Source organism: Phoxinus phoxinus (assembly GCF_949152265.1).
Source record: "Phoxinus phoxinus genome assembly, chromosome: 1".
Lineage (NCBI taxonomy): Eukaryota > Metazoa > Chordata > Actinopteri > Cypriniformes > Leuciscidae > Phoxinus > Phoxinus phoxinus.
In genome coordinates, this window is record NC_136876.1 from 157,501 (window position 1) to 170,415 (window position 12,915).

Below are 12,915 nucleotides of genomic sequence, written 5' to 3' on the forward strand. Positions count from 1 at the left end.
AACATCTAAAACAGTGCTGCGATCTAGGATAAATGCGCTCGCTGTGTGTGTGTGTGTGTGTGTGTGTGTGTGTGTATCAACAACACTTACCGAACATCTAAACCAGTGCTGCGATCTGGGATAAATGCGCTCGCTGTGTGTGTGTGTGTGTGTGTGTGTTTCAACAACACTTACCGAACATCTAAACCAGTGCTGCGATCTGGGATAAATGCGCTCGCTGTGTGTGTGTGTGTGTGTGTGTGTGTGTGTGTGTGTGTGTATCAACAACACTTACCGAACATCTAAACCAGTGCTGCGATCTGGGATAAATGCGCTCGCTGTGTGTGTGTGTGTGTGTGTGTGTGTGTATCAACAACACTTACCGAACATCTAAAACAGTGCTGCGATCTTGCTGTGTGTGTGTGTGTGTATCAACGTATTATAAATATTTTGACCAGCTCGTGAAGAGCTTATAAAGTGTGTGTCTTATAAAGTGTGTGTCTTATAAAGTGTGTGTCTTATAAAGTGTGTGTCTTATAAAGTGTGTGTCTTATAAAGTGTGCTTCGTTCACATTGCGCTGGTGGAAGTGATCATGTAGGAGTGCATCTCTTTGTAGTTATTGCGCATGTTTCTCTCAGTGCTGCCGTTCGGGACTGTGAAGCTTTGCGAAACTAAACATTTGCTGAAAATCCTTTGAAGATTTGATTTATTCACTTCTGTCGCAACGATCATTAGTTATTAACTTAGGGGGCGCTAACACGACACCGTTCTAACAGAAAACCCCTAATGCGAACAGTGCCTGGTGTCTCGAGAACACTAACCTTGAATAAATAAATGAAGGTGACTAGTGATCTTTTAGTTTCATTACTAAACTGTAGCGGACAGATCAAACTATGGCGAATCATCGTTATAATCAAATCTGATGGACACAATTGTAATAAGAGTGCAATAACGCAGAATAATTCATCAGTTTAAAAAGGCTTTTCACCTGTTAGTGCTTGAAGTCTTCGAGGTGAAATATCAAGCCACTCCTGTACGTCCTTTAGTAATCATCAGAAGATCTCGTCTCAGGGAACTGTGACGCTGAAAGATGCGGGACTCAACAATCGACGGCCACTGCACAGTTTTAGCAATGCATTGCAAAAAACAGAATGTATTGGTCGCACTACACCGCTACTTGGAAAGAGCAGTTCCCTACTGGAAAAGCTACACTGTTTTAAAAGCAACTGAGCTAAAACATGTAGTTAAGTTAGTAGCGTCGCTACGTGTAGTTAACATCTCCCCAACATTGCCAGTCCTTTACCATACCCGCCAGTTTCAACACACAACTAACTAACTCAACCAGGCCCCACCCCTTTATTCCGCGTATGATTATTTAAATGAGGAATATTGTGACGTGTTCGTTCCCAGAAGAAAACTCAATTCTGTCAGGTCCACTATCGTCAAATACGATTGACAGTTAGCATACAGTTAGGATTGGCGGTCTGGTTCCGTTCTGGGCGAGAACTCCCTGCGCATCCGTGCAGCCCAGCAGTGATAAGAGCAGCAATAACCCCCCTTAGGGTGAACACAACAGAACCAACATGAATGTATGCAGATATCATTATTTCAAGATTTTAAAGTCCAACATAATTCGAGAATTTATTCCGATTCAAGGGGAATCCTGACAAATCCTGACTGGAGACAGGAGGAGCTGGGGAGGGAGGAGGGTCATCAGCTCCAGAGAAACGCGATCGCTGCTGATAATACTGAGGAGATTATATATGTATACGGTGATAGGAGTCGTATTCCTATAGGTAGATGTGGATCAGCTGATGCGAGCTTGACAAGCAGCAATAGTACACACTAACAGCAATAGTACACACTAACGACAGATGACGATGGAAAAAAGCAGAATAGGTGCTCTTTAAAATCTTACCGAACACAAACTTTTGAATGATACACAGCAAAATCAACAGTTAAATTAACAGCACTTACCTTACCTTAACTTAACAGTACTTGTTAACAGCAGGTGTTCATAAGTAAATGCTCAATCATCATTTAATTAATCACTTAATTATCTCATTAACTTTAACTCTGATTCAGAGTTACTTTAACACTCTTTAGAGTGGGGCCATATGTACTTAGAGCAGAGTTAATGTACAGATGGATGGATGGATGGGGGGATGGATGGATGGATGAGGGGATGGATGGATGGATGAGGGGATGGATGGATGGATAGATAAATGGAGGGATGGATGGGTAGGTGGATGGATGGATGGATAAATGGATGGATAAATGGATGGATGAATGGACGGGGAGATGGATGGGGGGATGGATGGATGGGGGGATGGATGGATTGATGGATGGATGGGGGGATGGATGGATGGATGAGGGGATGGATGGATGGATGAGGGGATGGATGGATGGATAGATAAATGGAGGGATGGATGGGTAGGTGGATGGATGGATAAATGGATGGATGAATGGACGGGGGGATGGATGGGGGTATGGATGGATGGGGGGATGGATGGAGGGATGGATGGATGGATGGATAGATAAATGGGGGGATGGATGGATAAATAAATGGGGGGATGGATGGGTAGGTGGATGGGTGGATAAATGGATGGATGAATGGATGGGGGGATGGATGGATGGGGAGGTGGATGGATGGATGGATAAATGGGGGGATGAATGGATAGATAAATGGGGGGATGGATGGATGGATAGATAGATAAATGGGGGGATGGATGGGGGGATGGATGATGGATAGATAAATGGGGGGATGGATGGATGGATGAGGGGATGGATGGATGGATAGATAAATGGAGGGATGGATGGGTAGGTGGATGGATGGATGGATAAATGGATGGATGAATGGACGGGGAGATGGATGGGGGGATGGATGGATGGGTAGGTGGATGGATTGATGGATGGATGGGGGGATGGATGGATGGATGAGGGGATGGATGGATGGATGAGGGGATGGATGGATGGATAGATAAATGGAGGGATGGATGGGTAGGTGGATGGATGGATAAATGGATGGATGAATGGACGGGGGGATGGATGGGGGGATGGATGGATGGGGGGATGGATGGAGGGATGGATGGATGGATGGATAGATAAATGGGGGGATGGATGGATAAATAAATGGGGGGATGGATGGGTAGGTGGATGGGTGGATAAATGGATGGATGAATGGATGGGGGGATGGATGGTTGGGGAGGTGGATGGATGGATGGATAAATGGGGGGATGAATGGATAGATAAATGGGGGGATGGATGGATGGATAGATAGATAAATGGGGGGATGGATGGGGGGATGGATGATGGATAGATAAATGGGGGGGGTGGATGGGTAGGTGGATGGATGGATGGATAAATGGATGGATGAATGGATGGAGGGATGGATGGATGGATGAATGGGGGGATGGATGGATAAATGGATGGATGGATAAATGGGGGGATGGATGGATGAATGGGGGGATGGATGGATGGATGGATGAATAGATAGATAAATGGGGGGATGGATGGGAAGGTGGATGGGTAAGTAAGTAACTTACAACTGGAAGTAAGTTGAGAAACTCTGTCTTTCCTGTAGATCACTGTGAGCATAAGAGAGAAAAGAGAAATTCACATCATTATCGTCATCATCATCATCATCATCATCACCATTCTCAACGGATCCAGTTCGGCACTTGCGTCAGAGCCATCATCCAATCAGACGCCGCTGTTGAAGCATGTCCATGGATCTCCAGCGGGGGAACGGCTCCAGGCCGGCGGGCTGCGGCCCGGCTCTGGCTCAGGCGTACTGGGCTCTGTGTGACACGTGGGGTGTGGTGGTTCAGGCCGTGTCCGGGCTGGGCCTGGTGAGCTGTGTGGTACTGATGCTGGTTCTGCTGCTGTGGTCCCGCCGTCGGTCCGGTGCGCTAGCGGCACTGCTGCTGTTCCTGCTAGCCACAGCCGGTGTCTTCGCTCTCCCCTACTGCTTCATGATCTCGCTCTCCCCGCAGACCTGCCCGGTGCGCGTGTTTGCCTTCAGCGTGGTGTTCAGCACAGCGTTTGGCGCTCTGCTAGCACGCGGTCTGGCCCTGCTGGGGGCGGCACTAGCGCGCGGGTGGAGGGAGGTGTGTGTGACCGCGGCGCTAGCGCTGGTGCAGGTGATCGTAGCGGCGGAGTGGCTGCTGGTGGTGCTGGTGCAGGACAAGAGGACATGCCAGTTCTCACCACCGGAGTTCGCCATGCTGCAGGTTTACGTGATGCTCCTGCTAGCCGCAGCACTGGTGTTAGCGCTGAGCTTCCTCCGGCGCGCGTGCGTCACCTACAGCTACAGCTACAGCGGAAAGATGCGCCGGTGGAACAAGCTGCAGGCTGGGCTGCTGGTCCTCACGCTGATGCTGAGCGTCTCCGTCTGGATCGTCTGGATCACGCTGTTCACCTACGGGAACCGGGCCATGGGCCGCAGCCCCGGCTGGGACGACCCCGTGATCAGCGTGGCACTGACCGCTAACGGCTGGGTGCTGCTCCTGGGACATGGCTTCACTCAGGTCTGCTTCATGGTCAGGAGCGATGCCCGCACCAAAGACCCACCTCTGGACTTCACCGGCTGGACGAGCCGCAGAACACCAGCTTCAGCAGAGCCGAGAACAGGCTCGGACAACAGCGGCTTCCAGGCGGATCCGGACGGGAGCAGAGGTACGGGAAGACAAGACAGTCACGTTGAACATGTTCGAAAACTTTACACTTTATTTAAGCAATAGTAAAAAGCTTTAAAATATATTTTTTAATTGTTTGCAAACACAAAATTAATACTTTGTATCATGTTTATTTTCATTTTGTGTCTAAATCCTACAAACAAGACGAGTTCTCTTTAGCATTAGAGATTCCAGCTTGTTTTCACAGACGGTCTCTTCACTACGACTCTTTCTACCAAGTGTATTCTGTGTTACATTCTGCGTAATATATAAATGAAGATGACCTGACTTCACATCACGAGTGTATTCTGCGTAACATCACGAGTGTATTCTGCGTAACATCACGAGTGTATTCTGCGTAACATCACGAGTGTATTCTGCGTAACATCACGAGTGTATTCTGCGTAACATCACGAGTGTATTCTGCGTAACATCACGAGTGTATTCTGCGTAACATCACGAGTGTATTCTGCGTAACATCACGAGTGTATTCTGCGTAACATCACGAGTGTATTCTGCGTAACATCACGAGTGTATTCTGTGTAACATCACGAGTGTATTCTGCGTAACATTCTGCGTAACATCACGAGTGTATTCTGCGTAACATCACGAGTGTATTCTGTGTAACATCACGAGTGTATTCTGCGTAACATCACGAGTGTATTCTGCGTAACATTCTGCGTAACATCACGAGTGTATTCTGCGTAACATCACGAGTGTATTCTCTGTAACATCACGAGTGTATTCTGCGTAACATTCTGTAACATCACGAGTGTATTCTGCGTAACATCACGAGTGTATTCTGCGTAACATCACGAGTGTATTCTGCGTAACATCACGAGTGTATTCTGCGTAACATCACGAGTGTATTCTGCGTAACATCACGAGTGTATTCTGCGTAACATCACGAGTGTATTCTGCGTAACATCACGAGTGTATTCTGCGTAACATCACGAGTGTATTCTGCGTAACATCACGAGTGTATTCTGCGTAACATCTGTGTAACATCACAAGTGTATTCTGCGTAACATCACAAGTGTATTCTGCGTGACATCACGAGTGTATTCTGCGTAACATCACGAGTGTATTCTGCGTAACATCACAAGTGTATTCTGCGTGACATCACGAGTGTATTCTGCGTAACATCACGAGTGTATTCTGCGTAACATCACGAGTGTATTCTGCGTAACATCACGAGTATATTCTGCGTAACATCACGACTGTATTCTGCGTAACATCACGAGTGTATTCTGCGTAACATCACGAGTGTATTCTGCGTAACATCACGAGTGTATTCTGCGTAACATTCTGCGTAACATCACGAGTGTATTCTGCGTAACATCACGAGTGTATTCTGCGTAACATCACGAGTATATTCTGCGTAACATCACGAGTGTATTCTGCGTAACATCACGAGTGTATTCTGCGTAACATCACGAGTGTATTCTGCGTAACATCACGAGTGTATTCTGCGTAACATCACGAGTGTATTCTGCGTAACATCACGAGTGTATTCTGTGTAACATCTGTGTAACATCACGAGTGTATTCTGCGTAACATCAAGAGTGTATTCTGCGTAACATCACGAGTGTATTCTGCGTAACATCACGAGTGTATTCTGCGTAACATCACGAGTGTATTCTGCGTAACATCACGAGTGTATTCTGCGTAACATCACGAGTGTATTCTGTGTAACATCACGAGTGTATTCTGCGTAACATCACGAGTGTATTCTGCGTAACATCACGAGTGTATTCTGCGTAACATCACGAGTGTATTCTGCGTAACATCACGAGTGTATTCTGCGTAACATCACGAGTGTATTCTGCGTAACATCACGAGTGTATTCTGCGTAACATCTGTGTAACATCACGAGTGTATTCTGCGTAACATCACGAGTGTATTCTGCGTAACATCACGAGTGTATTCTGCGTAACATCACGAGTGTATTCTGCGTAACATCACGAGTATATTCTGCGTAACATCACGAGTATATTCTGCGTAACATCACGAGTGTATTCTGCGTAACATCACGAGTGTATTCTGCGTAACATTCTGCGTAACATCACGAGTGTATTCTGCGTAACATCACGAGTGTATTCTGCGTAACATCACGAGTGTATTCTGCGTAACATCACGAGTGTATTCTGCGTAACATCACGAGTGTATTCTGCGTAACATCACGAGTGTATTCTGCGTAACATCACGAGTGTATTCTGCGTAACATTACGAGTGTATTCTGCGTAACATCACGAGTATATTCTGCGTAACATCACGAGTGTATTCTGCGTAACATCACGAGTGTATTCTGTGTAACATCACGAGTATATTCTGCGTAACATCACGAGTATATTCTGCGTAACATCACGAGTGTATTCTGCGTAACATCACGAGTGTATTCTGCGTAACATCACGAGTGTATTCTGCGTAACATCACGAGTGTATTCTGCGTAACATCACGAGTATATTCTGCGTAACATCACGAGTGTATTCTGCGTAACATCACGAGTGTATTCTGCGTAACATTCTGCGTAACATCACGAGTGTATTCTGCGTAACATCACGAGTGTATTCTGCGTAACATCACGAGTGTATTCTGCGTAACATCACGAGTGTATTCTGCGTAACATCACGAGTGTATTCTGCGTAACATCACGAGTGTATTCTGCGTAACATCACGAGTGTATTCTGTGTAACATCACGAGTGTATTCTGCGTAACATCACGAGTGTATTCTGCGTAACATCACGAGTGTATTCTGCGTAACATCACGAGTGTATTCTGCGTAACATCACGAGTGTATTCTGCGTAACATCACGAGTGTATTCTGCGTAACATCACGAGTGTATTCTGTGTAACATCACGAGTGTATTCTGTGTAACATCACGAGTGTATTCTGCGTAACATCACGAGTGTATTCTGCGTAACATCACGAGTGTATTCTGCGTAACATTCTGCGTAACATCACGAGTGTATTCTGCGTAACATCACGAGTGTATTCTGCGTAACATCACGAGTGTATTCTGCGTAACATCACGAGTGTATTCTGTGTAACATCACGAGTGTATTCTGTGTAACATCACGAGTGTATTCTGCGTAACATCACGAGTGTATTCTGCGTAACATCACGAGTGTATTCTGCGTAACATTCTGCGTAACATCACGAGTGTATTCTGCGTAACATCACGAGTGTATTCTGCGTAACATCTGTGTAACATCACGAGTGTATTCTGCGTAACATCACGAGTGTATTCTGCGTAACATCACGAGTGTATTCTGCGTAACATCACGAGTGTATTCTGCGTAACATCACGAGTGTATTCTGCGTAACATCACGAGTATATTCTGCGTAACATCACGAGTATATTCTGCGTAACATCACGAGTGTATTCTGCGTAACATCACGAGTGTATTCTGCGTAACATTCTGCGTAACATCACGAGTGTATTCTGCGTAACATCACGAGTGTATTCTGCGTAACATCACGAGTGTATTCTGCGTAACATCACGAGTGTATTCTGCGTAACATCACGAGTGTATTCTGCGTAACATCACGAGTGTATTCTGCGTAACATCACGAGTGTATTCTGCGTAACATCACGAGTGTATTCTGCGTAACATCACGAGTGTATTCTGCGTAACATCACGAGTATATTCTGGGTAACATCACGAGTGTATTCTGCGTAACATCACGAGTGTATTCTGGGTAACATCACGAGTATATTCTGCGTAACATCACGAGTATATTCTGCGTAACATCACGAGTATATTCTGCGTAACATCACGAGTGTATTCTGCGTAACATCACGAGTGTATTCTGCGTAACATCACGAGTGTATTCTGCGTAACATCACGAGTGTATTCTGCGTAACATCACGAGTGTATTCTGCGTAACATTCTGCGTAACATCACGAGTGTATTCTGCGTAACATCACGAGTGTATTCTGCGTAACATCACGAGTATATTCTGCGTAACATCACGAGTATATTCTGCGTAACATCACGAGTATATTCTGCGTAACATCACGAGTGTATTCTGCGTAACATCACGAGTATATTCTGCGTAACATCACGAGTATATTCTGCGTAACATCACGAGTGTATTCTGCGTAACATCACGAGTGTATTCTGCGTAACATCACGAGTATATTCTGCGTAACATCACGAGTATATTCTGCGTAACATCACGAGTGTATTCTGCGTAACATCACGAGTGTATTCTGCGTAACATCACGAGTGTATTCTGCGTAACATCACGAGTGTATTCTGCGTAACATCACGAGTGTATTCTGTGTAACATCACGAGTGTATTCTGTGTAACATCACGAGTGTATTCTGCGTAACATCACGAGTGTATTCTGCGTAACATCACGAGTGTATTCTGCGTAACATTCTGCGTAACATCACGAGTGTATTCTGCGTAACATCACGAGTGTATTCTGCGTAACATCACGAGTGTATTCTGCGTAACATCACGAGTGTATTCTGCATAACATTCTGCGTAACATCACGAGTGTATTCTGCGTAACATCACGAGTGTATTCTGCGTAACATCACGAGTGTATTCTGCATAACGTTCTGCGTAAACATCACGAGTGTATTCTGCATAACGTTCTGCGTAACATCACGAGTGTATTCTGCGTAACATTCTGCGTAACATCACGAGTGTATTCTGCATAACGTTCTGCGTAACATCACGAGTGTATTCTGCATAACGTTCTGCGTAACATCACGAGTGTATTCTGCGTAACATTCTGCGTAACATCACGAGTGTATTCTGCATAACGTTCTGCGTAACATCACGAGTGCAGACACGGCAAGTATAAACCCATCTTTAGAGTCCAACAAAAGTCCCCCTAATTCCCCCTCAAACTAAAAAGCATAGCGAAATGCTCAAAATCAACATACAATCCCAGAATGCATTGTGAAACATCTCCAACAAAGCAACTTTGGTTGCTGCCACAGGTTAAAGGTCACATGTTTCTGTTGCAGGTCAAGTCGTGGCGTCATCTGGAATCTCCATGAGTGTGAGTTGTCATCGCCCAATCACAATCCTGCAGCACTGGGTGGGTGATGATGTCACTGTCACATGGTACAATCTGCAGTGTGTTTTATGTTTCAGGAGATGCGTGCTGAGAAAGACTACAGCATCCCACGTCCCACGACCACCAACATCAGCGAGCCGTACGACGACTACTACGGACAGAGAGCTTGACGACTGCTGAAGTCCTCACACTCGTTCTGTCTCCGGAGTTAATGAACCCCTTGCAGAACCTGTGCAGATTTAAGAGATTAAAGGCCACGCTGTTATTTACTACTGTCCTTCAGAAGCTACATGATATTAAAAACAAAGCAAAAATAATGAGTTCATGCCTGTGCAAAAGTTTCCACCCCCGTCTCCGTGCATGTCTGCACTTAGTCCCCCAATCGTCCTCCGTGTGGAGACACGGGTCTCAGAGTTGTGTTGGAAAGAGCTCACAAGAGCAGGAGATCTGCAGGGTGTAAAGGGAACAACAGAGATGTTCTACGTTTACGATTCTTCTAATGTGTCCTGAGAACTTTATGTGAATCTGGTTTATTAAAGTGAAATCTAGTAGTATTTAGTCAAATCTTTTAGATTCTCAAGTCTCATATCTTGACATTGTTGATTAAAGGGATAGTTCACCTAAAAATGAAAACTCTGTCAGTTATTATGTTCCCCGTAAGACTGTCCTTCCTCTTCAGGAACACAAGTTAAGATAGTTTTGATGAAATCTGAGATAGACTTCTAAGGGATTGAAACTTGCGGCCCAGAATACTTATTAAAGACATCGTTAGAATAGTCCAGCTAACTAACGGGTGGAGCTGCACACTGGTGGAGGTGAGGAGATCCCCCTTCTGTGTGAAGCGCTGTCATGTCTCAGAAAAAGCACTATATAAATGTAACGAATTATTATTATTATTATGATTATGAAGTGGTTATAATAAGGCATTTCCCTTATGGTAAAATCAAAGCTGTGTGCAAAAGTACACATGAACAGTACAATCACAATGCGAATCATGTTTTTTTCATAAAAACTGTCAAATTACAAGGCTTTACCAAATCGAATAAGTAGGTAAGCGTTATTACTATTGTTAGGATTATTCATGAGATGGTACGGCACAGAAAAGGTCGTTTATAAGGCGTTATGCATGTATAATAATGCATTATGAATACCCTTGCATTATAAATGCAGGCTTCGTAGAAAGGGTTAGCCTTTTGTAGTGGGGAGGGTGTAGTCCTGCAGATTCAAGTACTCTTATTGTGTATGTATTGTTTGAGTTATGATTTGTTAAGTATGCTGACGTCATTAGCCCTGCGTGCACTGGCGGCTGACACTAGGGGGCGATGCTGAGCACACGGGCAGTCATTTCAACACACTGTCAAACTACATCTCTTGTGTTTGTTGGATTCTGTGACAGAAATAAAAGTCCCCATGTGCCAGCAGAAAACACTGTCTCTTCTGTGTGTGCAACACATGCAGGAATAAACTGTGTGTGTGTGTGTGTGTGCGTGCGTGCGTGTGTGTGTGCGTGTGTGTGTGTGTGTGTGTGTGTGTGTGTGTGTGTGTGTGTGTGTGAGTGTGTGTGTGTGCGCGTGCGTGCGTGTGTGTGTGTGTGTGTGTGCGTGTGTGCGTGTGTGTGTGTGCGTGCGTGTGTGTGCGTGCGTGTGTGTGTGTGTGCGTGTGTGTGCGTGTGTGCGTGCGTGTGTGTGCGTGCGTGTGTGTGCGTGCGTGTGTGTGTGTGTGTGTGCGCGTGTGTGTGCGTGCGTGTGTGTGTGTGTGTGGATGTGCGTGCGTGCGTGCGTGCGTGTGTGTGCGTGTGTGTGTGTGTGTGTGTGTTTGACAGTGACTGAGATGTCAGGAAGATTTAAGCATGTTCAAACTCTCCCAGGAGAGCATGTAGAAGTGTGTTTAGCTGTGAGAAGTGAAGAGGAATGATCCTGGCAGACACAGATCATAGTCTGAGCAAAGCCTTGTTAAACACGAGTGCACACACACACCTGAAGACAGATGATCAAGAGGAGGAGTGTGTGTGTTTCACACACAGGATATCTCCATGAAGTTCACCTCGACTCTACTGAGTTTATAAGCTGACAGACGAGTCCAAACATGATGCGGTTACATGTCACAACACGCTAGCAGATACACAGTCCTGTACAGGTGTGTGTGTGTGTTGTGTGTGTCCTGTACAGGTGTGTGTGTGTGTGTCCTGTACAGGTGTGTGTGAGAGGTGTGTGTTAGAGATGAAACACCATCTTCTGAATCTGTGTGATCAGTTCTGGACACCACGCGTTTAAAAGAGTAGATGATGATAGACTAGACCGCAACTTGTCTTTTGAAAATCATATTTCAAATGTCACAAGAACAGCCTTTTTCCACCTTAGAAACATTGCTAAGCTACGTAACATGCTATCAGTTTCTGATGCAGAAAAGTTAGTTCATGCATTCATGACCTCGAGACTAGATTACTGTAATGCTCTATTAGCTGGTTGTCCTGCATCCTCCGTAAACAAGCTACAGTTAGTCCAAAATGCAGCCGCTAGAGTTCTTACTAGGTCAAGAAAATATGATCATATAACACCAATTTGATCATCTCTACACTGGTTACCTATTAAGTTCCGTATCAACTACAAAGTATTGTTACTGACCTATAAAGCCCTAAATGGTTTAGCTCCTGTGTATTTAAGAGATCTTCTATCGCCATATATTCCATCGCGCTCTTTAAGATCGCTAAATTTGAGGCTTCTGGTCGTACCGAGGATAACTAAGTCCACTAAAGGAGGGAGGGCGTTTTCACATCTAGCTCCTAAACTCTGGAATAGCCTTCCTGATATTGTCCGAGGCTCAGACTCGCTCTCCCAGTTTAAAACTAGATTAAAGACGCATCTCTTTAGCCAAGCATTCACATGATGCATCTCATACCTTTTATACTACAGTTAAATCAGATCAAATGCATTCATATTATGAACAGCAGCTACGCTAATTATTTCCCATCTGCCTTTTTTGTTGTTATCTCGGGACGCCTGTCCCTATAACTCAAATAGAGTTCGTCAGCTCCAGTTATGTATCCAGCCTCTCATGGAGACTTCAGATAACCCAACGCCTGTGATGAGACGACTCGACGCCTGTGAAGAGACGACCCAACGCCTGTGAAGAGACGACCCAACGCCTGTGAAGAGACGACCCAACGCCTGTGAAGAGACGACCCAACGCCTGTGAAGAGACGACCCAACGCCTGT

The 12,915-nt window shown here is 45.2% G+C and overlaps 1 protein-coding gene across 1 annotated transcript in view; it reads left to right on the plus strand.

Annotated features, from left to right (window-relative positions):
* The window catches only part of LOC307002201 (G-protein coupled receptor family C group 5 member B), an 18,458-nt gene extending 7,335 nt beyond the window's left edge, over positions 1 to 11,123 (plus strand). Inside the window, exons 4-6 of the mRNA XM_079619552.1 lie at positions 3,564 to 4,657; positions 9,648 to 9,682; positions 9,778 to 11,123. Of these exons, the coding sequence (XP_079475678.1) occupies positions 3,703 to 4,657; positions 9,648 to 9,682; positions 9,778 to 9,870 (1,083 nt within the window). The 5' untranslated portion in view covers positions 3,564 to 3,702 and the 3' untranslated portion in view covers positions 9,871 to 11,123. The remainder of the gene's footprint in view (positions 1 to 3,563; positions 4,658 to 9,647; positions 9,683 to 9,777) is intronic.
* The last annotated feature ends 1,792 nt before the right edge of the window (positions 11,124 to 12,915 follow it).